This window comes from Saccopteryx bilineata, chromosome 2 (genome assembly GCF_036850765.1).
Source record: "Saccopteryx bilineata isolate mSacBil1 chromosome 2, mSacBil1_pri_phased_curated, whole genome shotgun sequence".
NCBI classification, from domain to species: Eukaryota; Metazoa; Chordata; class Mammalia; order Chiroptera; family Emballonuridae; genus Saccopteryx; species Saccopteryx bilineata.
The window spans coordinates 296,013,656-296,027,375 of record NC_089491.1 but is presented as its reverse complement, the minus strand read 5'-3'; the positions used below and the strand labels follow the sequence as shown (position 1 = coordinate 296,027,375).

At 36.4% G+C, this 13,720-nt stretch overlaps 1 protein-coding gene and 1 non-coding gene across 5 annotated transcripts in view; both read left to right on the top strand.

The window, feature by feature from the left end:
- Nucleotides 1-13,720, top strand: part of RPS6KC1 (ribosomal protein S6 kinase C1) — a 174,452-nt gene that overhangs the window by 45,519 nt on the left and 115,213 nt on the right. For 3 of the 4 annotated variants that reach the window (XM_066261385.1, XM_066261383.1, XM_066261382.1), the window contains exons 4-5: nt 1,900-2,015; nt 11,919-12,012. In XM_066261385.1, the coding sequence (XP_066117482.1) occupies nt 1,900-2,015; nt 11,919-12,012 (210 nt within the window). Of the gene's footprint in view, nt 1-1,899; nt 2,016-3,386; nt 3,407-11,918; nt 12,013-13,720 lie in introns of those variants that run through there. The other variant, XM_066261384.1, reaches the window with a different exon arrangement.
- Nucleotides 642-744, top strand: LOC136327898 (U6 spliceosomal RNA). The gene has a single exon (XR_010729956.1). It is a non-coding gene; the product is annotated as a U6 spliceosomal RNA (small nuclear RNA).

Sequence of the window (13,720 nt, the reverse complement as noted above, 5' to 3'; positions counted from 1 at the left end):
GGAGGAGGAACAGGGGGTTGAAAGAAGAGCTGTCTTATGCGACTCCCAACTCCCACGTAGGCCCTTGTACAGCCACTCCCACAGGTTACGCTTCAGTTATTGGACTCCAGGCCCAGAAACGCAGCAAAACCAGCAAAGTGATGCCATGACTGACATCAGCACCAGCTGCATTGACTAATGACTGCCCGCCCTGGTGCTGACCAATCAGTGGAGACCACGACCTTGAAAGGACACGCCTGGAGAGCTGATGAATATTTTGTTGGGATCTTCCCCTGAGACCTCCAGATAAATGCCTTCGGAGATGGAGGAGTGTGGCTCCCCATCCTGGGATCATGCCTGTGCCTTGCCCCCCTCTCCTCCCCCCCAGGCTCTACCTTCACCCTCCCCTCTCCTGGGCTCCAAGGGCCCCTCTTTAGCCTCTGTGCCTTGTTTCCTGAGCCCCATTTCTTCTACAGCTCACTTCTACCTCTGTGACTTTCTAAATAAACTTTTTTTAGATGGGGGTCTTACCTCTGAATTCTTTCTTAGCCACAAGTCAAATTCTGAGGTTGCTGAACTAGGGCCCAGTCTGACTGACACCTGGTGTGGTATTGCTGCCAGCACCATGAAATAGACATTTCATCATAAGGATGAGACACACTGAGCTTGGGTAGCACATATACTAACATTGGAACTATACAGAGAAGATTAGAATGGCCCCTGCACAAGGATGACATGGAAATTCGTGAAGTGTTCCATATTTTTGAAACATACATGGTGATGGAAGAAGATCTGACTTTGTGTGGTGAGCACACAATGCGATATACAAATGATGAATCAAAGAATTATACGCTTGAAACCTATATAAATTTTATGTAACTTTTTGTTCTATCTTTAAATAAATTACAATTACAAAAATTTATTTAACCAATGCCACTCTAAGACATTTAATTAAAAAATAAAAATAAAACCATTTCTTTTAATTACCAGGAAGTAGACACTTCACCATAAGCATGAGACACATTAAGCTGAGGTGTTTAGTATTTCAATTTCAAATTCTTGCCTTGGGTAATTGAACCAGGAATCTCTTTGGACCTCAGTTTTCTGTTAACATTTTGCAAAGCTACTGAAAATGTTTAAGTATGTGATAATGTTACTCTTAATTTTAGTATTTTTTTAAACATATAGTGCCATCAGTATGATATATGGCATGTGACAAATGCCAACTGGTAGTCTGATCTGAGAGTAGTAAAAGTGGTTGTATTTGAAAGTGTCTTATCAGCATTCAAATTGTATATAATTAAACAAATTCTATGAAAACCACCTTTCTATCACCTTGTAAAACAGCGCACTGGTGCCGTGTGTTCTCCTTTTTCTCACAAATATGCTGTCATGGATGCTGACAGCATCACACGTGGAATTTGGCTTAAAAAGCTTTTTGCATCAAACCGAGGTTTCGACCCCATTGATATACAGATGTTCTCATAATTTTCTCTCTTCAATTCCTTTGTAAGTCAAAAAGAGTGGGAAAGGCAAAATTATATGAGTAATTACAGTATTAAATTGCTATAGAAAACCATTTGAGTTCTTTATTATTCTCTTTTCAACTTTAGTTTCAAATCGCCAGCTTCTTCAATGGTTTCTCATATTGACAGGCGTTAGATGATGAAGGCCCCATTTCTTTATGCGTTGACATCCCTGCCTCTTGTTTTATCAGAAACATTATTTTCTTTCCTGGGGAGCGTGCTGCCGGTTCCAGTTGTGGAGTGTACAACTAGAGTTGACTTCAGAAGGTTGCCTAGTAAGCATAGCAAACAGGCAGTGATAGGTCGGGTCTGCCGCTGCTTTCTGCTCTGTGAACATAAATTGTCATAAACCAGTGTTTGAGCCTTCTTTGTGTTGATTCTTATTTAATTCTAGGACGATTTGATGACAGTGTTATTGAAGAGAGGAGACAATGTGCTGAAGATCTGCTACAGTTCTCTGCCAATATCCCTGCCCTTTATAACAGTAAACAGCTTGAAGATTTTTTCAAGGTTTGGAGATCTTTATGAAATATAATGTAGTTAATTAAAATACCTGTGTTTTCTAATGTGTAATAAAGCAAGATTCACAGTTCTTTTTTTTAAAACAGAAAATGTCACTTACTTTTGAATTTCATTATTCACTAGAATAATGATAGGTTTTTAATTCATAGATTTTAAAAAATTGCTAGAAAGGGCTTAGAGATGATCTGATTCACTCCATCATAATTGAAATACATTAAAATTTTTAAGTATCATGAAACTCCAGTAATTTTACTTTTTGAAGTGTCTTTTAGTGCTATGCTTCTTTTTGGGATAGAAACCAAAAAGAAGTCTGTATTGAATTTTTGTAATTGTACTAATTTATTTAAAGATAGAACAAAAATAGTTACATAAAATTTTAGAGAGGTAGGTAGTGTTAATTATATTACCAGAGAATCATTGGATATTTGTGTGTTAAGTTTCTTGGCATGTAATGCCTTCATTATGAGTTCTTTGTAATTTTTAATAATAATTTAAGATTTTATTTTGAACTGAACCTGTGAAGGTTGTTGGTCAATATCAGTGTTTTTAATGACCACAATTTTCCTATTGTGTTTAGCCTTCTGGAAAAAAACTAGTGATTGTATTATAATTATTTCCTTCTTTAACTAAAAATCTACTCATTTGTATAAGTGTAATTTCTTTTTTTTTTTTTTGCATTTTTCTGAAGCTGGAAACGGGGAGAGACAGTCAGACAGAGTCCCGCATGCGCCCGACCGGGATCCACCCGGCACACCCACCAGGGGCGACCCTCTGCCCACCAGGGGGCAATGCTCTGCCCCTCTGGGGCGTCGCTCTGCCGTGACCAGAGCCACTTTAGCGCCTGGGGCAGAGGCCAAGGAGCCATCCCCAGTGCCCCGGCCATCTCTGCTCCAATGGAGCCTTGGCTGCGGGAGGGGAAGAGAGAGACAGAGAGGAAGGAGGGGGGAGGTTGGAGAAGCAAATGGGCGCTTCTCTTTATGTGCCCTGGCCAGGAATCGAACCTGGGTCCCCCGCACACCAGGCCGACGCTCTACCGCTGAGCCAACCGGCCAGGGTTATAAGTGTAATTTCTTATACCATATAGTCAACAAAGCATATGAGTAGTAGGAGTCTTAATTTTCCTGATGCTAGTGGATCTAGAAAGGAATTTATTTTTTAATGACCTGTTTTAGTTTACCGAGGAGAGTCGATCTTTTGAAAGATACTACTACAAATTTATTATGACTCATAAAGTACATAATTGGAGTAGGAATATATAGTAATATAAAAGTTTTAGTAACAATATGATTCCTACTGATTGACTTTATTGTTTAATTTTTTATTACTTTGTAGACTAGGCCAAGGCGATGAATCTGGCTTCTGCTTATGACCTAATGCAGGTATTTGAGATCAAAGGCCAAGTCAGAATGATACATTATTTAGCTCTTTGCTGTTCTTCAGTGTGGAGTCTGTGCTTATATAAAAAGGCAACATTATTAAGCAAGAAGAATATCACTTTATAGAAATTGTGCAAGGCAGTCATACAAATTAGCCAACCCATGGCTAGGGCTAAAAAAATCAGTCTGGAGACATAGAAGTTAGATTATAGTCTTTGAACAATTTAAGTTATCTATTTTATTTCTTTTGGATCTGAGAATTCCTGATTGTAACTCCTACTAGAAGACACTTATTTGTAGGCTTTGTGAAGTGAGAGACCAAAGAAGTGGAAGAAAAGATTGGGCAGTTTAAGAGAAGTAAAGCTAAGTCTCCACCTAGAGATAGTCCTTATTTCTCATTGGCCAGAACTGGGTCACGAGACTATCCTTAGCTTCAGAGAAGTATGGGTGACTCTTTAGCTTTCTAGTTCTGATTGTGGATGAAGTTATGGAGGGCAGGTTTATTGGTAGCCAGTCTACAAGGTGTGCTATAACAACACACAGTTTTTTTCTTTGTATAAACATGCATGATAGGTACCACATGCAAATAACACATAGTCACTTGATTTTATAATATTTAAATATATACAGTAGTAGAAGTAATAGTGTAATGAGCCTTCATTACTCATTACTGAGCTTCAAAATTATAAGTGTGTAGCCCAGTTTTTTAATCTGTTGATTGAAATTCAATTTGTTGGCATAAAATTGTTCATATTAGTCTCTTACAATGCTTTTAATTTCTGTAGGGATGGAGTAATGCCCATCTTTCATTCATGATTTTGATAATTTGTCTATTTTTTTCTTGGTCTATGTAACTAAAAGTTTGATATTTTTGTTCTTTTCAAAGGATCAACTTGGTTTTATGGTGTTTCTCTATATTTCTGTTTCATTTCATTGATTTGTACTCTAAACTTGATTTCCTTTCTTTTGCTTGCCTTCAGTTTACTTTGCTTTTTCTTTAATTCCTTAAAGTGGAAGCTTAAATTACTGACTTGAGATAGTTGTTCTTTCTAATATAAGCATTTACAGCTATAAATATCTCTCTTAACCCTGCTTGAGATTCAAATCCCATAAATTTTTCTTTTCATTTTTATTCAATTCAGTATGTCTTTTGATTTCTTCTGTGATTTTTTAATTTTTTTAACTTATTGGTTATTTATAAATATGTTCTTTAATTTCCAATTATTTGTGGATTTTCTAAAGTTTCTTCTATTGTTGATTTCTAATTTTGTTTTCTTGTAGTTGTGATCATAAATCATATGCTCTATAATTTCAATTTTTAAAAATTTATCAAGACCGGGTTTATTTCTTACCATTTGATTTCTCCTGGAGAATGTTTCATGTGTGCTTGATACTCTGTTGTCAGGCAGCATTTTCTGTAAACATCAGTTATTTCAAGTTAGTTGATAGTAATGTTTGTCTTTCATATCCTTGGTAATTTTCTAATTCTGTCAATTACTGAGAGTGAGGTATTGAAGTCTTCAATTGTTATTGTTGAATTTGTTATTTCTTCTTTGAGTTATGCTAATTTTCACTTTATTTTGGGGCTCTGTTGGCAGTACATGTATGCTTATGATGGATATGTCTTTATGATGATTTGAATTGCTTAATTTTATGCAATGTCTCTCTTTGTCTCTAGTAATATTTATTAAAGCTTTACTTTGTGTAATTTTAAATAGATTCACTTTAGTCCCTTACAGTCACTACATATTTGCATGGTACCTTTATGTCATTATTTTGCTTTCAATCCATTTTTGTTATTGAATATAAGAAATCTCTTACATGCACTAAATAGTTTGATCTTATTTTTTTATCCAGTCAGAAAATGGATGTTGTTGATTTGAGTATTTAGTCATTTTATACTTGAGGCAATTATTGATATGATTGAATTTATCTGCCCTTTTGCTGTTATATCTTATATGTTTTTGTTTTTTTTCTTTATGCTACCTTTTGTTTTAAATAGACATACCATTTAAATTCATTTTTAATGAATTTTTTGTTATGTTAAATTCTTATTGGTTGCTCTAGGATTGAAACATGCGTTTTAATTTATGACAATTTACTTGAAATTAATGCTAACTTAATTCTAGTAAAATGTAGAAAGTTTGCTTCATAAAGCATTATTTACTCCCCCTCTATTGTATTATAATAGATATACCTTAAATATATCATAAACCCAACAATATAGTGTTTTATGATCTGATGTCTTTTAAGAAGTTAGAAGAAAAAAGAACATATTTATATAAATATTTTTAAACCTTAAAAACAGTGTTTATTAAAAACATTAGGGGACATAAAATTGTAACAAAACAATAGGTAAATCTAAAATGCATGTACACAAAATAACACATTTTTTCAAGAGCATGTTTCTAAAAGGAAACAAAATAAGAGGGGGCCTTCCATGGATCTATATATGTATATATAGTCTTTTATATTTACCCTCATATTTACCTTTTTTGGTGTTCTTTATTTGTTCAGGTATATTTGATTTACTAACAATTGTGTAAGGCAGGTTTATTAGCAAAAGATTCTTGTCTGAAAATGTTTTTTTTTTTTTACCCTTTCTTTTAAAAAATTTTTTAAATTGACTTATTTTAGAAAGAACGAAAGGAGGGAAGGAGAGAAACATCAATTTGTTGTTCCACTTTTTTTATGCATCATTGGTTGATTCTTGTATGTGCCCTAACCAGAGATCAAACTTGCAACCTTGGCATTTTGGGATGATGCTGTAACCAATTGAGCTACCTTGCCCGGGCTTACCCTTAATTTTTAAAGGTTAATTTTGCTGGATATATGGAATTTTTGATTGACAGTGTTTCTTTTAGTACTTTGAACTTGTCATTTCACTGCCTTTTGTCCTTTATAAGAAGTCAGCTGTTAATCGTATTATAGTTCTTCTGCTTGCTTCTTTCAGAATTTAGCCTTGTCTTTCAACAGTGTTAGTCCAGGTGTTGATCTTGTTCTGTTTAACCTATTTGGAGTGTAATTTATCTTCTATGTATTTGTAGATTAAAGTTTTTATGTCAGATTTTAGGATTTTTCTGCCTTCATCTCTTCATGTATTTTTTTTTCAGCCCCTTTCTCTCTTTTGCATTGGATACTCTCATTACAATCAAATTGGTATGCTTGATATTACTCCACATTTCTTTCTGGTTCTCTTTATTATTATTTGGTCTTTTTTCCTTTGATCTTCAAATTGGATAGTTTCTGTTGATCTCCAAGTTCTTTGACTATTCTTTCTTAAATCTATTGTTGAACTCCTCTAATGAAATTAAAATTTTTGTTATAATATCTTCAATTTTTTATTGAATTTATTGGAGTAATATCGATTAATAAAATTATATAGGTTTCAGGTCTACAATTTTATATCTTCTATATATTGTATTGTGTGTTCGCCACCCCAAATTAAATCTCCTTCCATCACGATTTACCCCGTTTTACCTTCTTCTACCTCCCTCGTCCCCCTTTCCCTCTTATAATCACCATACTGTTGTCTGTGTCTATGAGTTCTTTTCTTTCTTTGCTTACTTAATCTCTTCACTTTTTTCACCCAGCCTCCCAACCCCCATCTCTTCTGTCAGCTACACTACCTTTCAACTCCAGGATTTCTATGTGGTTGTAGTTGTTTTTTTCCCTAAATTGAGATTAATTGACATAACATAAAATTCACCATTTTAAAGTATACAGTTCAGTGATTTTTAGTATATCACTACCTGATTCCACAACATTTTCATCATCCCATAAAGAAACCTCATACCCATTAGCAACTCACTTTTTTCCCACGTGCCCCAACCCTTAGCAACCACTGATCTACTTTCCATCTTGATGGATTGGCCTGTTATGAACATTTCACATGAATGGAATCATATAATACGTGGCCCTTTGCATCTGGCTTCTTGCACAAAGCTTAATGTTTTCAAAGTTCATCCGTATTGTTGCATGTATCAATGCTTCATTTCTTTTTATGGCTGAATAGTGTAGTCTACTAGGTAGATATGAATATACCACATTTTGTTTATTATTTGTCACTTAATGGACATTTGGACTGTCTTTACTTTTGGTTCTATGATAATGCTTTATTTAAAAAAAATAATTTCCATTTATTTGTTTTTTCTATTTCCTCAGTCATAGTCATTATACTTTCCTGTGATTCTTTAATCATGATAACCTCCAGTTATTTGAACATATTTGTAAATAGCTGTGTTGAAGTCTTTGCTTTCTAAGTCTCAACATCTTTGCCCTCTCAGAGTAAGTTTCTATTGACTGTTTTTCCTCCCTCTGGATGGAGCACACACTTTCCTTTTTCTTTGTATATTTTATAACATTTTTGTTGAAAGCTGGAAATTTTTGTTAATATATATTATAATATAACAATTCTGAGTTCTGATTTTTCCCCCTGAGGGTTGTTGCCATTGTTTTGTTAGTATGTTTATTAACATGTCTGTACTATATCTGTGTCTGAATGCTGATACTTATGCTCAGTTTTTAATTTTTATTGTATTTTTAAACCTGTCTTAGTGGAGATAAGTCCTGTATCATCATAGTTTAGTGAATAGCCAGTGTTTCATTATACGCTTCTCTCTTATGCTGATGATTCTCTGTGTGTTTTCAAAGTTCAGGCAGTGTTTATGTTTGTCCTGATTTTTACTCTCCTTTGGGATGTCTTGTATTTCCTCTGTGCACATGCACCATCTCATGGTTTGCTAGTGATTTGTGGATAGCTGAACCCCTCTGGTCTCCTTCACGAATGGGTAGACAGCTTATTAAGAACCCCTATAGTTGTGTTATTGTCTGGATCTCCCTGATACGTGTCTGGTTAATGGTCTGGTCCTTTGCTTGCTGCAGCTTATGTTTGCTGAGCCACACACTGTTCCTTGCCATTTGTTTGGCACTGAGATTGCTACTATTACTGATAATGCTGTTTGGGGGTAGTTTTATTTTTTTATTTTTTATTTTTTTATTTTTTAATAATTTTATTTTTTTAATGGAATGACATCAATAAATCAGGATACATATATTCAAAGATAACAAGTCCAGGTTATCTTGTCGTTCAATTATGTTGCATACCCACCACCCAAAGTCAGATTGTCCTCTGTCACCTTCTATCTTGTTTTCTTTGTGCCCCTCTCCACCCCCTATCCCTCTCCCATTCCTATGTTTTAGTCGGTATCATGCCAGCCTCCTCTACAAGTGAGTCTGCTGTTTTTCAAGCCTGCATTGCCCTTGTATAATTACTATGGCAACCCATTTGAGATGGAAGAGGGGAGCAACCAGGCAAGAATGCCACAGACGCCTGACCAGGCAGTGGTGCAGTGGATAGAGCATCGGACTGGGATGTGGAGGAGGTTCAAGACCCCAAGGTCGCCAGCTTGAGCGTGGGTTCATCTGGTTTGAGCAAAAAGCTCACCAGCTTGGACCCAAGGTCACTGGCTCGAGCAAGGGGTTACTCGGTCTGCTGAAGGCCCACGGTCAAGGCACATATGAGAAAGCAATCAATGAACAACTAAGGTGTTGCAATGAAAAACTGATGATTGATGCTTCTCATCTCTCTCCATTTCTGTCTGTCCCTATCTGTCCCTCTCTCTGACTCTCTCTCTGTCTCTGTAAAAAAAAAAAAGAACGCCGCAGACTCCCACAGTTCTTACCTGTGGTTTTGCGGCTTTTTATGCGTAACCACTTCTTCATTTGCTTTATGTTTTTGATTAAATTCCAGAGCTCTCACATGGTTGTTTTGACAGTTCTCTCTAATTATATTATTGTCTTCTGGGGAAAGCATTTGCTGGTCTACTTATTCTGCGATACGTGAACTCCTTTTCCTCTAGACTGACTTTCATTAGCAAAATCTTTGAGATGCGATGTAATAAGAATTTCTTTTTACTGAATGATCAGGAACATTAAACAGTTAATGTTTGGATTAGGGATTTAAAATAGAATTGTATCATATTTTTCACAACTTCCTTTTATTACCTATAGCATAGTTTTATTATTATTTTATTTCATTAAAGGTTTATTCTTTATTTTATATAACATTGTTTACTAAGTTAGGTAAATAGAATTTCTTTAGTATTATGAGCTAAAACATTTTTTTCATTTTTTTTTTTTTTCATTTTTCTGAAGCAGGAAACAGGGAGAGACAGTCAGACAGACTCCGGCATGCGCCCGACCGGGATCCACCTGGCACGCCCACCATGGGGCGACACTCTGCCCACCAGGGGGCGATGCTCTGCCCATCCTGGGCGTCGCCATGTTGCAACCAGAGCCACTGTAGCGCCTGGGGCAGAGGCCACAGAGCCATCCCCAGCGCCTGGGCCATCTTTGCTCCAATGGAGCCTTGGCTGCGGGAGGGGAAGAGAGAGACAGAGAGGAAAGCGCGGCGGAGGGGTGGAGAAGCAAATGGGCGCTTCTCTTGTGTGCCCTGGCCGGGAATTGTACCCGGGTCCTCTGCACGCTAGGCCGACGCTCTACCGCTGAGCCAACCGGCCAGGGCCATTTTTTTCATTTTTTAGTTTTTATTTTATAAGCAGATCTTATCAGTCAATAATAATAACAAAATTTTTGTTGAATACTCACATTGTTCTAAATACTTTACATGTATAAAATCTTTTAGACCTAACAATTCCTTGAGTTACTTACAGATATTATTTCACTTTATAAGTAGGTAGCTTAAAGACACTACCCACCTAATGGTAGATGAGTTAGTTAATAGTTGAAAGGCACTTTCATCAGTTAAACGAGTTTATTAATAAAATGAACTTTATTAAAATTCTCAAGAATATTTGCATATTGTCTTAAACTTTACTTTGGATGTTATTCAAAAGATGGCATAGTCTACAAAAGACACTCAGTTTTGGAGTAAAATTTACCTTTAAACTGTGATTTTGAATATTTTAATAAAAAATAGAATAAAAGAATTATTTTTAGTCTCAATTCACTTAATGCTCTAGGAAGTTAAATTTTGTATTTTAGAAGGACCATTTCATATTACTCCTTTAAAGATAAGTTGGCAGGGAGACTTTTGATTAGGTAAAGACAGTTGAAGTCTGCTGGAATAGCGAGGAAAGAGGGCTTTTACATTTCTCTTCAGTTTTGCCATCCTGGCAGTAATGTCTGGGGAGATGGAGCTGCCGGTGGAAGGTAGAAGGAAAGATACTGAGGAGCAGAAGAGCTATTATTTTAATTAGTCATAATTATTTAAAGATTATGAACCCATATATATTCATGATTGGCGCGGTGCATAGAGCCATAGCACAAAACACACCACTCCTACTTGCCTGGTAGTAGCATTCTCTACTTACATATAAGTAAGAGAGAATAGTTTTTTAAGGCTTGAATTTGCAGACTTAAATATAAAATTAAAATATAATCACATTGAGAAATCAAATTTATATTATTAAAATAGTTTCTTTGATAAAATATTTAAATATACAGTATTTAGATTTACTTCTATTGTATTTAAGTGGTTTCCAAATTTAAATCACTTCTGGGATCTTCTGAGGTGCTATGTGATATATTGTAGTTTTTCTGTTTTTTGGGTTTTTTTTTGTATTTTTCTGAAGCTGGAAACGGGGAGAGACAGACAGACTCCCACATGCGCCCGACCGGGATCCACCCGGCACGCCCACCAGGGGGCGACGCTCTGCCCACCAGGGGGCGATGCTCTGCCCCTCCGGGGCATCGCTCTGTCGCGACCAGAGCCATTCTAGCGCCTGGGGCAGAGGCCAAGGAGCCATCCCCAGGGCCCAGGCCATCTTTGCTCCAATGGAGCCTTGGCTGTGGGAGGGGAAGAGAAAGACAGAGAGGAAGGAGAGGGGGAGGGGTGGAGAAGCAGATGGGCGCTTCTCCTGTGTGCCCTGGCCGGGAATCGAACCCGGGACCCCTGCACGCCAGGCCGATGCTCTACCACTGAGCCAACCGGCCAGGGCCGATATATTGTAGTTTTTAATTTGACATAACTAAGTGCATTCCTAATGGAGTTCATCATTTATCACTAAGTGAAATGACCAGTCGCTAAGGGTTCTGAACAGTATTCTTTAGCTCATAGGTGTTTTCTTTTTCTGCAAGTTTTAGTGAGTAATTCGGACAGGTTTCTAAAATATATGCTTTTATAAAAAGCCATGTATTATTATAAACATGATACTATTCCTATTGAATTTTTAACTAATAGACTATGTTTAGAGGTGATTATGGTTACAGAAGAATTGTGCAGAAAGTATAGGGTTTTCACATACATCCCCCTTCTCCTTCATAAGAGTTTCTCTGTTTTTAACATATTGCATTGGTGTGCCACATTTGTTAAAAGTGATGAACCAGTATTGCTATTTCTGTTGATTTTTTTAGAAAAGCAATTATAATCTAGTTTAATAGAAGAATAGTTTTTGTAATCCTTATACATAGCTGAGATTACTATAGTTCATATATTACTGATTTTGTAAAGTATTCTAATGATAATGAAACACAATTACCCTCATCTTCTTAGGGTGGAGTAATTAACGATGGTTCTGAATTGATCGGTCCTGTCGAAGCGTATTCGGATTCCCTCACTGATAGCTTTCCTGAGGGTAGCACAGAAGGTAAGAGATTTTATTTATTTATTTATTTTATTTCAATGTTTTCCATTACAGAAGACTACAAATCATCTTTACTTTGAAAAATATAGCCTGACCAGGTGATGGTGCAGTGGATAGAGCTTTAGACTGGTACACTGAGGACCCAGGTTTGAGCCCTGAGGTCGCTGGTTTGAGTGCGGGCTCATCCTGTTTGAACGCAGGGTTGCTAGCTTGAGCGTGGGGTCATAGACATGACCCCATGGTCGCTGGCTTGAGCCCCAACATTGCTGGCTTGAAGCCCAGGGTTGCTGGTTTGAGCAAGGGATCACTTGCTCTGCTGCAGCCCCTGCTTGTCCCCACCCCCCAGCAAAGCACATATGAGAAAACAATCAATGACCAACCAAACTAAAGGTGCCGCAACAATGAATTGATGCTTCTCACCTCTTTCTCTTCCTGCCTGTCTGTCCCTGTCGGTCTCTCTCTGTCTCTATCTCTCTCGCTAAAAAAAAAAGAAAAAAAAGTGGATATGGGAATTTGAGGATATTTCATTCATTCTAAGATTCTTTTTACTTTTTTCACATTTTAACATCAGTGATACAGAGAACTAGATAGAGGGTGACGGAGGACAATCTGACTTTGGGCGAGGGGTTTGCAACATAATTTGATGACAAAATAACCTAGACATGTTTTCTTTGAATATATGTACCCTGATTTATTAATGTCATCCCATTACCATTAATAAAAATTTATTAAAAATTAAAAAAAAAAAAAAAAACACATCAGTGATATTGGGTGCATAATAATTGGGTTGATGATATCCTGCATTTAATTGACAGCTTTTTTCTTTCTTAGTGATATATAAGGTAACAATTCCCCTTACAATTAATGAATTCTTAGAGTTGATGAAATGTGGTATAGTGAGTGTTCGGAATTTGTATTCTTTGTACTAGGAATACCGTGCTTAAGTTTATTTAGCAGCATCTGACTTATAGATGGTTGATTTCAAGCCTGGCTTAAAAGTTTAGTCATGTACCCAGAAGAAAAACCTAAGGCAGTGTTCTATTAAGCCATTCTTGAATTTTTATGAAGATTAAAATACATACATTTTTGAGTTTTTGGATTTGTTTAGCTATTTTTCTTTCAGGGAAGATTTTGGAATTTAAAAAAAGAGTTTGGGACAGGGATGAAGAAATTCTTTCAAAATAGGTAATTTGTTTTGTTTGATTTGGCGTCGGTCTGGTTTATATAAAAGTAAAATCATAGACTATATATTATTTCTCCGTCTCTTTCATAAGTAAGAGTTTATGTAGAGGAGGCTGCTTTATGAAACTACCATGGGAGATAGCCATGTCATTGCAGGGATGTTTTTGGGGTATGTACTGATGGCATGTGTCTGCAGGCACGTTGACATGGATCTGTTGCAGTCAAGTATCATCTTGATTTGGCAGGAGCAACCAGTTCCCGTTCATTGTGTAGGCTGAGGCACTTAAAATATATTTTTCTTTTTGTTCTGCTGTATTGAGAAGTGATGGACTTTTCTTGTTTTTTATGGTGGCTCTTGCTGACTTAAAAGCAAAATTCATTAACTTAGTCAAGTGTTCTGTGTAATTTGTGGTGACCTCAGGACCAGGGTCTCCACTGAGTCCTCAGCATCTTTGACTCCAGCCTTTTTTCTTCTCTTTTCTTTTTTAAGTTGGATTTATGAGGCTGACATTGGTTAATAGAATTATAT